The 13,348-nt window shown below is 36.8% G+C and overlaps 1 protein-coding gene and 1 long non-coding RNA gene across 3 annotated transcripts in view; one reads left to right on the forward strand and one right to left on the reverse strand.

Moving 5' to 3' along the window:
- acta2 (actin alpha 2, smooth muscle) overlaps positions 1-7,022 on the reverse strand; it is an 11,073-nt gene extending 4,051 nt beyond the window's left edge. Inside the window, exons 1-3 of one of the 2 annotated variants that reach the window (XM_007540988.2) lie at positions 6,914-7,022; positions 3,313-3,492; positions 3,101-3,229 (exon numbers count right to left, since the gene is read on the reverse strand). In XM_007540988.2, the coding sequence (XP_007541050.1) occupies positions 3,101-3,229; positions 3,313-3,441 (258 nt within the window). In that variant the 5' untranslated portion in view covers positions 3,442-3,492; positions 6,914-7,022. The remainder of the gene's footprint in view (positions 1-3,100; positions 3,230-3,312; positions 3,493-6,913) is intronic. The other variant, XM_007540989.2, reaches the window with a different exon arrangement.
- Positions 16-1,927, forward strand: LOC107834296 (uncharacterized). Its single transcript, XR_001660081.1, has 2 exons — positions 16-959; positions 1,123-1,927. It is a non-coding gene; the product is annotated as an uncharacterized LOC107834296 (long non-coding RNA).
- Positions 7,023-13,348: the final 6,326 nt, after the last annotated feature.

A 13,348-nucleotide genomic window follows, 5' to 3' on the forward strand; every position in this document is an offset into this window, starting at 1 on the left:
ATTCAACCTTTGTGATCATAATTCAACATTGAATTAAAGTCTTTTGCAAACAAGCCAACAGTGAAGTGGCTGTGTGGTTGGGACATCTCACTCATGTAAATAGTTGGGGTGGACCGCTCCACTCCTTGTAGTAAGATGTAGATGTTTTTGTGTCAATATATCACACACAAACAGTAAGTAAGAATTTTTATGAACAAGTAAGAAAATGTACAGAAAAGAATCAGCACCCATTATCCTCTACAGTGCTTAATTTAAAATGTTATAACTCCTACTCACTAATAAAATGCTCTCACCCAGAGCTCCGATGAGGAGGAGGGGAGGGATGTGACAAAACAGTATACATTGATTCAACATTGATCAGACGTTGATCAGACATCAGCATTTCATTTATTAGATTTCAACCACAAAACATTGATTCAATGACTGTTTCAATATTGGTTACTTGGCTAGAATTGGATGGTTGTTTGATGGTTGATCCACCGTCAGTTGTTGATCTCAACCAAATACCAACCATTCTGACTATAATTCAATGTTTATTTACCATCATGTGCAATCTGGGCAGTTTGTTGCACCCCTCATCACCTCCTCATCTCCCCCTACTCCCTCCCAAACCTCCTCCCACCCACCCGCTCCTCCCAGCCTTCCCCTCTTTACCCCCTCTCGTCCCTTTCTCCCTCCTCCCTCCTTGAGCTTTGGGTCAGAACATTTTATTACTAGATGGGGGTTAATCATGTTTCAAATTAAGCACTACATGTTGAGAACAGTGGGTTGTGATTCCTTTCTGTACATTTTCTTGTCTGTAACTATTATTACTGAGTGTGCATAATGTGCTGACACAAAAATATCTACAAGGAGTGTAGTGTGTACAAGTAGTGGTTTGTCCCAACCAAACAGCCACTTTGCTGCTGGCTTGTTTGCAACCGGCTTCTGAATTGAATTCTACTCTGAGCAGTTTTATGGTAAGTTTCTCAATATTACTTTGATCTTAAATGTGTTTACTGAATAATAAGGGCATTGTTTTGTGCCTATAGTAATACTGGTTATTTTGGGGCAAAACAGATATTTTTAATAATTGAGGTCATGTCTCCTTTTGTATTATTTTCATACTACCCACCACTCCAGGCCTAAGTATGAAATCCTGCGAGATTTTGTGGGATTTGAGTTTTTAAAAAAAATAGGGCGAGGCCTATTGTTTGGTCTGGGAGAGCATGTGGTGGACAAGGAAGTGTAAGGCTGGCTGCTTCCAGGTGGGCTTTAAATTGTTGTGATAGTAATCACTTGTTTTTAACTTTTTATTATGATGTGCTTAGGGACTTGCTTAAATGAGCCTCTGTTCCAGAACAGCTGAGTTAGATGACTGCATGACCGTCTGCAGCCATCAAGAAGTGCAGAAGGTTGTTAATCATCCACAGATTCAATCCAGGTGAGGCAGAAGGGAAACACTTAAAACATGTAAGGCAGGTGAAACACTGAACTAAACCTGCTAATGACTGACTGATTCAGTCTGTTGATTCTTGGATTGGTAACTGGTTAAACTGAACTGGACTATTATTACTTGTGCAGGATCTTTATCACCATGGACATTTTTGAATGAATTTAATCAACTTATTTGGAAATATTTGTAGTTAATGGAAGATTGAACCAATTATTTGATGGAAGCCTATTCTATATAAATTATAAATAATTTTTCCAACTACACTATAAATCACCTTTTGCTCTATCTATGTGTCTCTGGTATGTTAAATCAACCCTGATCCTCCCTGAGTTTTATCTTTAGGTTTTCTGATAAACAGCCTTTATTTTAAATATTGATTCCCTCATTTTAACATGAGTGCAGCATCATAAATGCTACACTATACTGCAGCTTGATGGGTAAATGTAATTGTATATGTAAACATTAAGATAAATATTAATGAAAGATTAAGATGAATATTTAACAGTGAGTGTACATGGGGAACTATACGGTTTGTATCTGTTCTCAGACCTGTAACCAGTACACTGTTTAATATTTCAATGTCTTTCAGAACTTTTCAAATGTTCATCGTCTTTCTAACCGGTGCCTTCCTCACTTTTATTTTTGTGTTTTTCAGCCACTGCTCTGCAGTCCTCAAGAGTCCGAAGCTGACTCTTGAGGACTGACTCAAGAGTCAGTCTTGAGTCTTGACTGGTGCGCTGGTGGTAAGCGCACCAGTATTAAGTTATGACTAACTTAAAAATTAAAGATTTTCTTATGTATAATTCAAGCGTGCTTTATTCAAATCTGAAGAATCTGGGTTACAATAGTATGAGAAAGAGGACACAGAGGTCCAGTTGGAATTAAGGAAGCTATTCTGGTTCATTCCGGCTGGTTTTCATCAGAGGGGGCTCCACAGAGTCCTCAGGGAGCAGACAGCTCAGAACCAGTCTGTGCCTCAGACGCTTCTGGGCGCCTGCAGTTCAGCTTAATTCTGGTGCGTAATTACGCACCAGAATAGGAGGAAGGCATCGCAAGGAATCAAGGTGATGCCAACCAGAGTCAGACTGGGGTTACTGCAACTTGTACTGTTTCCCTGGTTCATACAGTACAAAGCTTAACCTCATGGATGCTGTTCTTCCATGGACAACAGACTGTTGTTCTGACAGTCAAAAAGGAATCAAATTTATGTTTACAGATCTGTCCCTCTTTTCTTAAATAAAATGTTATATCAATCCCATGTTGTCATTTTTAACCTTTTGTACACACAGTTTACCCATCATCTGCCAATAAAATACTGCTTAATACCAGTGAAGAAACTTTTAGTGGTATGTTATGATCTAGACCCATCAGACCTAAAAATGTACATAAATCCCTAGTTTTCATTCAATATAAAATCAACCCAAATCTGCAGGTAGATCCACATTCAGATGACGGTTGAATCAATGTTGATTCCTAACTGATTCAATGTAGAATCAACACAAATATGCATGTAAATTGACATACAGATGTTTGTTGAATCAACATTACTATATCAGTTATGGTTGAAATCCTAATGTTGATTCAATTTCTCTGCCTGACATTGCTTCAATGTTTCGATCATTCTATGCTATCTGGGTTGTGTGTGTGCGTGCGTGTGTGTCGGACCTTCTCCATATCATCCCAGTTGGTTATGATTCCATGTTCAATAGGATACTTCAGGGTTAGGATTCCTCTCTTGCTCTGAGCCTCATCTCCCACATAGCTGTCCTTCTGTCCCATTCCCACCATCACTCCCTGACACAAATACACACAGTCTGTCAATATACACCTTTTTCATTGTCTATGATTGCTGTAAGCATTAATCATTGAACAGTCACCTGGTGCCTGGGCCGTCCCACAATGGAGGGGAAGACGGCTCTGGGAGCGTCATCTCCAGCAAAACCCGCCTTACATAGACCAGATCCATTATCACAGACCAGAGCAGTGCTCTCCTCATCATCACACATGGCTGCAGGGGGCACTGTGGACAAGCTGGAAACCTAAAAGAACGACTCACACTGATGAAGAGAGATGTGAGAAAGAGATGTGCTTTTACAGTTCAGAAAAATCAGAGCAGTATTCATCAACTTGATTATTGCTCATCAAATAAAACTCACTCAACCACCAATAATATGTATGTGTGTGTGTGTGTGTGTGTGTGTGTGTGTGTGTGTGTGTGTATATATATATATATATATATATATAAAATTTCTGAACTATATATACTTCCACACATTATCTTGTAAATAATTTCTAATTCAGATTTTTATTTATTTTATTTAAATACAGGTTTGTTGTTTTCAAATAATTTGTCATGTTGAAGTTGTTTTCTGTGAACTTTTACATTGTAAAGGGTTAAAAGGTTTCTTCAAAAACAAAAAAACTGTTGCATGGTTCAATGTCACTGTTCAGTAATAGTTAATAAATATTGATTAATGCAAAATTAGCTTAATAGGAAGATTTGGGGATACTCCGTTATCTGTCAGTTAAAGATGAAACAGTAAAAATGAGCCCAGAAACTAAAAATTTACCATCCAGTTCAACCAAATTTATTCTAAAATCACTTTTCTACATTAAAAACAGCAAAGAGGAAGAAAACCTGAATGAAATTTATCAGAGTTGTGCAGCATCACCAAAACTAGAGCTGGTAGGTAGTCACATGACCTTCTGCTCAGAGAAGACTTCCTATTTCGGTCATGAGTGGACTCCTGCCTGTGTTTGGTATGCTCTCTCTCTTTGTTAGCTCTGCCTTGCCCTGCCCCACTCCACTCCATCTGTCCTTCCTCATCTCTCCTCATGGTCCTCTCCCCGCACAGCACTTTGCTCCATATTTAGTCATAAACTCCAGGAACTGAATATTTCTGCTGGTTCTGGCTGCAGGACAGGCCTCTGTGCGTTAACATTGCTCTGAGTTCTGCCTGACACCCCTCTGTGCAGCTCCTGTTTTCCTAGTCAGTTAAATTGTTTCTCCATCTTTCTGAACTGTAAATTCCTTGTGCAGCAGCTGCTTCTGCTGATATGTCAGGACAACATCACAGAATCTGGAACATCACATTCTGCAGCTGAAGGTGCAGAATGGATAAACATATGCTTTGTCAGACAGTTACGACAGATACTGAGCAAGGTTCTACTGTGGTTTTCTGTTTACTTTTTAAGTTTAGGCTTACATTGACTGCAGAGAGTGCTTTAGCTTAACAGGCTTCATCTGTGTGTGTCTCAGCTTCATCCCTCTTAATGAATTTTAACTTCGAAGTGAAAGCATCAGAAGCACACAAATAAGAGAGTAATCTGATCCAAAATCAGCAGCAAACACAGAATACAAAGTAAGTAAAATAAATAAAAATAAGAACTTTTGCTTAACTCAAGTTTTTGTCCTTGTCTGATTGTGAGTTTAAATCCTCAGCTGAATGTATAGAAATTTATTTTTGCCAAAGAAAGATTATTATACTAAAATTATTTTTTTTCTATCTTCACTTTCAATTCTGATGAATGATTTTTTAATATAAACGCAGGTTACATAAATTTAATTATAAGTAAAAATTTATTTCTAATCAGTTAACCCCCCTAATGTTAGACCTTCCAAAATTCAAGTCCTAAAGCAGGCTTGGTAAATATTTTTGGTTGTAGCACAAATAAAACTCTAAGTGTTCTTCCAAACAATGGAAATGACTAAATGTTCCAGACACTGAGTTCCACATATATATTTATAATATTGTCTGGAAACAAGTATCTGAAGATGATGGAAAATAAATCCTGATCAGATTGCAGCTGGATGGCAGGCCCAGTCTTGGTTTAGATTTACGTAGCTGGTACTGGTACTGGTCTCATCTGGAAAGATATTTTTTCTAACCACTGCAAGTTGTTGGACCGAGCCCTTACCCAAATCTGGAAAGCTCCTATAGGTTCAGTAAGAAGCCAATCAGAAACCTGAATAGTGGCTGGAAAGATTCAGAAATCATCAGATCAGGAATATTTCTTTGTAGAGGTGACTGATAACAGAGACATTTATATGGAGCTCCCACAATGGAGAATGATGCAGCAGAAATCAGAGGGATTTTGCTGATTGACTGACTGATTTTCTAATATAATGCTTCACAACAAGCATTATGGTTTAAGGTGACCAAAAACTTTACAATAAAAAAAAAACAAAAACACAGAAATAACAAAATGCCACTATGCTACATGGTATTAAAACCTTGTCTAGACATTAAGGTTGATCTTAGACTTCAACATTCCCAGGTCAGAGGTGGGGCGAAGGTTTGTTTGAGAGTTGGGGTGCTGCCACTGAAAAGGCCCAATCACCTAGACCTAGGGACATCTAATAAAAGGATGGACAGAAAGGTTTAAAAGCACATTTAAATAAGGACATTAAGAGCTTTATAAACAAACTATTTTATGGAGTTATTAGGTTGGAAAACACTCTGAAACCCCAAACTCCAAAATACAATGAGTATTCATTTTACATATTTATTTTAATGTTGTAATGAAAAGTCCTGTGGAATGTCTCAAAGATGCCCTCTGCTGGTGGATATTTTAATGAAACATAAGATAGTTTTTAGATTTTTTTTGTCTGATTTGATTTAGAGTTGAATGATATCAAATGGGCTCAGATGTTATGATATTCCAGTGTGTTTGAGACAGAGACTATCAATAATTTGGTCTCTTCTGTCACTGATAGAGAACATTACAAGGTCTGAACATTTGGACCAGAAGGCATCATATTTGGTTTATAAAAACAATTTACAATATTTTTATAAACCAATTTTTATCAATTGAACATCTACTGCAGAAACTAGGCTTTTCAGACATCATTAGGCTCTTAGCCAGAGTCAGAACTTGGGACACAGAGAGGTAAAGGAGTAACATCCTGACAATTTTCTTAACATAAGAAACTTCCAATGAGATCATGGACAGCACTTCACAAGAAAAAACATTCTTAGGCACAGAGAACATGATCCTCTCTTTGCAGGAGGAGAGAGGAGAACCAAAGACAGAGAAAACATAGGAATGTGATGTTTCATTCACAGGAAAGTGGGTAAACAAAAAGAAACTTTTCACTAATGGGAGAGAAAATGCAGGTAATAACTGAAGGAGAAAAGATGGTTTAGCAGATGCAACAATAAAGAGAGAAACTTGGAGAAATATGTTCACTGAGAAGAGCAGGAAACAGGAGAGAAGAGAAGAGGCGAAACAGCATAACGGAGGAGAGAGGAGTGAACATAAAGTAGGAGAAACAAGAAGTCAGAAATGAAGTGGAGAGGAATGGAATATTTTTCCTACTTTGAAGTGAATATGAAAGTTGTAGATTAAAGAGGTGTGTTGATGAGAGTTTTCCTAGAGATTAATTACAGAAAGAAGTAAATGATGGCGGAAGCCAGAATACATCATTCAGGAAAATAATCATGATCACATAGCAGAGTGCAGCTGAGGAGGTCTTACCGTGGCAGTGCAGGGTCTGCTGGGATGATGTGGGATGGGAGCAGGACAGAAGTGAGAGTCTAAGGCGCTGCCTCCCAGTTTATCAAGCCTCTACCTCCTCCATCCATCCTCAGTCCAAACAAGGCCGGGGCCTCCTCCTCATTCTCCTTCTTGCTGTCTCCTCGGCTCCTTTCCTTATAGGGCAGGACCCAAGGAAATAGCCAATCAGACAGCTGATGGCATCTGTGGACTTTCTCTCATCATTCACAGCATTCCTGTAGGAGGCAGACACAACTGAGCAGGAAAACTAGAGTGTCAAGGAAGAGTACTTTCATATTTTGATAATAGATACAGATTAAAGTACTCTGCTACTTTAGATCACTCTGTTAGTGAACTGGGTTATAGTACTCTAACACTTTCCTTTTAGTGCTCTCATATCGATTATACTACTGTGATCCTTAGGGGTAATTGTGCCTTAGTGGGTACAGTATTTGTCTGGTAAAGTTTTGGGATAAATTCCAGCTTCCCCTGTCACATGTACACTTTCCCCTTGACAAGATGCTTAAAGTCTTTCTTTTTTACTAAATCACTAAACACTATTGTCTGAACCTAATTCTCTGTGTCCTGAATCCATTTAAAAAAAAAAAAGGTTCCTCTGCTGGCAGAACAGAGTGACCATTCACCTAGTTAGCCACAGCACGCATGTAACAAGTGAATTGTTTGTTCTGGTTATGTTCCCAGGGGGATGTATTTGTGTGTGACACAGACCGAGGGTGGGCTAGAGAGATTGTACTTGTTATGCTCTCTGTGATTCCAGAATAAAGTTTACAGTAAACAATAATGCTGCTTTAACCGTCCATTAAGTATAGTTGGAAGACAGAACAGAATGAAACATGCAGCAGCTGTCTTGAATCCAGCCTATGTAAGTTTGTGCCGAACCGCGAAGAGTTCAAAAAGTTTGTTATTGTTAGCCTAGCCCAGGAGCTAAAGCTTTTGGTTTTATGGATTAACTGGTTGCTAAATTAACTTGTGGTGGCAGCTGAGAGAGGCAGATATTTCAAACCAGGAAATAAACGATGCTATAAACTTAAAGAACTACAAAACTTTGCAAAAATACTATCTGTTTCTTTAAAGACACCATTAAGATCTCAAGAGTAGCTCCTTAGAAAGACTTTTATTGAGCTAATATTTTATGTTGCCTTTTAAAAAAATTATCTGCAAAATTGCTAAAGCTTGTAAATTATGCAGAACTTGTCCTGATTTCACATGTCGTTTCAGTCTGAAAATCATCAAAGGAAGATTAAAATAGATCTTAAGATGCCATAAAACAGATCTCATAGCAAAAATTAATCCCTGAAAGCCGACATAAATGTTGAAGACCCATGGGATTATAATAAAATGTTTAAAAAGATCAACTGGCTATGTTGTTTTTCATATCACCCTCATATTGTATGATGTTTCAATTAGATATCCACTGAAACAATAGTGAATAATCTTTCTTAAACACTGTTTTTGTTACATTTTATAGTTTAGTTCCTAGCTCATTTCCAGAATACATGGCTACCTACCGCAGATCTTTGTGACAGTGTCATTTCTTCCTTACTGTTAATATATCTCTTTCTCACAATTTAACTAAACCTTCAGACAACACTGAAAAAAACTATTCTCATATACTTTTACATCAGAATTAGGTCAAAATCTTGACTTAAACTGAGATTCTGAAAGTGTCACCAGTTGATCTGGGTTTGCTTTGCAAAGCGCCAGGTGTCGGTTAGTTGAGAATGAATGACACGTGAGAATATCAGACACCTGTCTGCAGGGCGGCGCTCTTGTAACTCGGAACTGTGGAATCGCTGGTGTGAGTTTGATTAGCACTTCCATCTAATTTACTTTTTGGACCAGTTTATTTTATTGTCCAAAAAAATTAATATTCACTTTCTGCCAAAGTTTTGGAGGTAATGTTGTTTAACAGGTTTACCTGGCAAACTTTAACTGTAAGAATATTAACTTGTCAAACCTTGTTTCCTTAAACTGTCACAGACCACATGTGCTTTTTAACACATTGAAACCTCTTATTTATCCCTGTGACAGAAATGTTGCTGTCTCTTTATCCAATCTCTCTGAAGACTTCCTGACATTTTTCAGAAACAACATTTCTGATCTTGGATTGTCTCCTCTATCTAGTGTGGATCCAGTGGCTCCATCAGTTTGCCATGCAGTCTTTTAATGTTTTGAGCCTGTGTCTCTTAGTGAATTGACAAAAATTGTTAAAAAGTTAAAGCTTTCTTCATGCCCTCTGGAACATGCGCAGGCATTGGTTTATAGATGTCTTTGACTGTATTGGTCAATGTATTGTTAAAATGGTAAATGCTTCCCTGATATCTGAATGTTTTCCCACTACTTTGAAACATGCTGTGGTCCATCTGCTCATTAAAAAGAGTATGTGTGTAAGTGGGGTATCCCGTGTCTTTTATTCCATGCCCTTCTTTAACCCAAACTCCAGTCGCTGAGCCATGGGTTCTTAAAGTCCCCGTTGTTTGTTTTGTTGGGCTCAGTAAATGATAAAGTTGACAGAATACATTACTGTGAGGAAACTAAACATTTCTATTTGAAACTTGAACTGCTTCTCCTGTCCACAGAGCTGCCAAACTAGATAACCTTCTAGTTGGTGGTGTGTTTGGAACTGGGCGTTGCTAACTCTCTCAAGTTACTACAATAGAATGAGAACTTCAACTTGAAACAAAACCACAATTTTCAGTTGTAAAACCCCAAGGCTCTTCTACTGCACCAGCTGCTGTGATCTTTGTTTTTGACTGGACATTTGGTGCTCTGTTTGAAGCATGAATCCTGCCTGAACACAAACATGAACATCTGAGACAGAAAGGAGGAACTCCACCTGCTGCAAATGAATTCATATACAACTTTCGTCTCCACCCCCTCTCCTTGCACACATACCACACAAACGCAGATCCCCACCCACACCATTCCCCACCCATGTCCCTGCCTACATGCACACATTGACTAAACCTCTGACCAAAGATGGGCAAACAGCTGGACTGCTCAAACTTTCTGAAACTGTTTCTGACTGGCTGCAGTACATCAACATAGAGCAGCTTGGGAATGTGTGTTTGTGTGTGTGTGTATTTCTTCTTTTTTCTGTTTATGGCATCAGGACTGAAAGCTGCATCAGCAGCTAATCTGAGAACTTGTTGGTGTCTGAAAGAACAAAAACTGTGAGCAAATCTCTGAATAAGTCAGCTATTTCTTTATGAACCTTCCTGGATGATTGATGTTCTTGTGAAAAGGAAATAATCACCGAAAATTCTGTCTGAATGTTTGTAATGCAATGACTGTCACACCTTTTTCTAACCACACCCAGTCCTGATTCCTGCCAAACCTGTTCTCACTCAAGACATACGTTAGCCGCCAACTTTGAATGGGCTGAGGGTAATGTGGAAATTTGGTTCTCTCAACATGTGACGTTGTGATATTCAGAAAAGACGAGACACACACCTTGAGCTTCCTTTAGCATCTAACAGGAAGGTTTATTTTTCTTCTCTGTAATGAAGATACTCCATATATCTCATACGCCAATATGCAATACTTCAATTATTACTGAGTAGCTACAACAGATAACCCTTAGATTCAGTACATCACAAATAATTATCTCTCTAAACTTAATGAAAATTCTTTTAACATGGTCCACTAAGCTTTATGAATTTTATCAATTTACAATCCATTTACAGATGGTTTTTAATTATATAAACCACATTAGGTTTATATAATACCTTGTCACTTTTTCTCAGACCTTTTGTATTTTTAACTATCAAAATAGAAGTATGTGAATTTACATATAACTTTTTAAATTGCTTTTACAACATTTATTCTGCAAAAATAAAATATACTTTAATATTTAAGCAACTTAGCTTTTAACTGTATTCATTGCTTTAACAGATTAATCATATTTATTCTCTTACACAAAAACTACTCTAACTACAAAACTTCAAAATGTGTAAATCTTTAATGCTGTTTATCCTTACTAAGCTTCATATTGGCAGCCGTTACTTCCTCACTGAATGTTCTAACAATATGGTTCCTCTGGTTTTATCAATAGCTACTAAAAAAATACAATTTTACAAATAAAAAGACCAAAATAATACCTTTTGTGTGAGAACCATTTCGAAATATGTAAGCTAAAATAAATTCAAAGTAAATCCAGTTCAGATAGCCAAATATAAGTGAATCAATGTTGAAATATAGTTAGGCAGAAATATTGAACCATCATTGAAAAGATATTGAAAGTGGTTGGTGACTTACATGTTGGTGACTCAACATTAGGGTTTCAACCATAACTGACACTATATCAATGTTTATTCAACCATCATCTGAATGTGGATCTACATGCACATTTGTGTTGATTTTACATTGAATCAATGCTAGGAATGTAATATTCCTAGGGCTGCTAGGGTGAGAGGTGACAGAAAATAACTGAGAAACACTGGGGTAACTCAAGTTTGATTCTGGTTGGCATCAAATTTGGTTCCTTCCGATGCTGTCTTAACAGTTTCGCTGTAGTCCTTGTCAGGCAGTTTTGGTTCAAACTGCTGAGCAGCAGCTGAAATACACAACAATAAGAGTGAGGAAGGCACCGGTTTGAAAGATGATAAAAACATCACATATGTATCACATTGTAACATATTTAATATGTTACAATGTGTTACATTGTAACACATGTAACATTGTAACATGTTACATGTGTTACAATGTAATAGATGTAATGCATTTGTAGCAGAATGAAGCCTGCCCTCCAGAACTGAGGACACCTGGCATCCAGTTAACCTCTGACAGGGGTGTGGAGCATAAAAGGAGACTCTTTCACTTGTTTTCTTTATGCCGAGACATGGTCACGCTTCAGTAAGAAGGTTTGCAGTGCTCACAACTCTAACATCAGTAAGTAATGTTTCTCTTGTATAAGAGCTGACATTGCAGTTGTTTAACCCAATTGTCTGTGGATTTAGAAACTGCCTGGAGTCTCCTGCTGGTAATGGAGTGTGGCTGTAATTTCACCTTCCCAGTTGATCTTAGCAACTTAAAAGGGATATGTAGTGTTTATTGCATCCATGTAGATTAATAGTACAAAAACATGACATGTGTTACAATGTAACACATTGTAGCATTGCAACTTTATAATGTAACTTAAAAGTGTTACACATGTAACAATGTAACATTGTAACACATGTAACAGTGTACATTGTAACATTGTAATTGTAACGTGTTACAGTGTTACATGTTTTACAGTGTAACATGTTATATTGTGTTACATTTTAGCATGTTACATTGTGTTGCTTTGTAACAATGTATTACCATGTTATGTGTGTTACAATGTAACACAATGTAACATGTGGTATACTGAACAAGAGGATTAATGACAAAAGAAAGGACAATTTTATGACAAAACAAAAGGATTTATGACAAAACAAGAGGATTTATGACAAAAGGAAGGGTTTATGACAAAACAAAATGATTTATGACAAAAGGAAGGATTTATGACAAATGGATTTATGACAAAACAAAATCATTTATGTCAAAAGGAAGGATTCATGACAAAACAAAAGCATTTATGCAAAACAAAAGGATTTATGACAAACAAGAGGATTTATGACAAAAGAAAGGATTTATGACATGGATTTATGACAAAACAAAATTATTTATGACAAACGGAAAGATTCATGACAAAACAAAAGGATTTAAGACAAGAGGATTTATGACAAAAGGAATTATGACAAAACAAAATGATTTATGACAGAAGGAAGGATTCATGACAAAAGGATTTATTACAAAACAAAAGGATTTATGACAAGAGGATTTATGACAAAAGGAATTATGACAAAACAAAATGATTTATGACAAAAGGAAGGATTCATGACAAAAGGATTTATTACAAAACAAGAGGATTTATGACAATCAAAAGGATTTATGACAAAAGCATTTATGACAAAACAAGAGGATTTTTGACAAAAGGAAGGAAAATTTTATGACAAAATGAAAGGGATTTATGACAAAACAAAAGGATTTATGACAACAAAAGGATTTATGACAAAACAAGAGGATTTTTGACAAAAGGAAGGAAAATTTTATGACAAAATGAAAGGGATTTATGACAACACAAAAGGATTTATGACAACAAAAGGATTTATGACAAAACAAGAGGATTTATGACAAAGGAAGGATTTATGACAAATGGATTTATGACAAAACAAAATCATTTATGTCAAAAGGAAGGATTCATGTCAAAACAAAAGGATTTATGACAAACAAGAGGATTTATGACAAAAGAAAGGATTTATGACATGGATTTATGACAAAACAAAATGATTTATGACAAACGGAAAGATTCATGACAAAACAAAAGGATTTATGACAACAAAAGGATTTATGACAAAACAAGAGGATTTA

The sequence above is a fragment of the Poecilia formosa genome, unplaced genomic scaffold, assembly GCF_000485575.1.
Source record: "Poecilia formosa unplaced genomic scaffold, Poecilia_formosa-5.1.2 Scaffold578, whole genome shotgun sequence".
NCBI lineage: Eukaryota > Metazoa > Chordata > Actinopteri > Cyprinodontiformes > Poeciliidae > Poecilia > Poecilia formosa.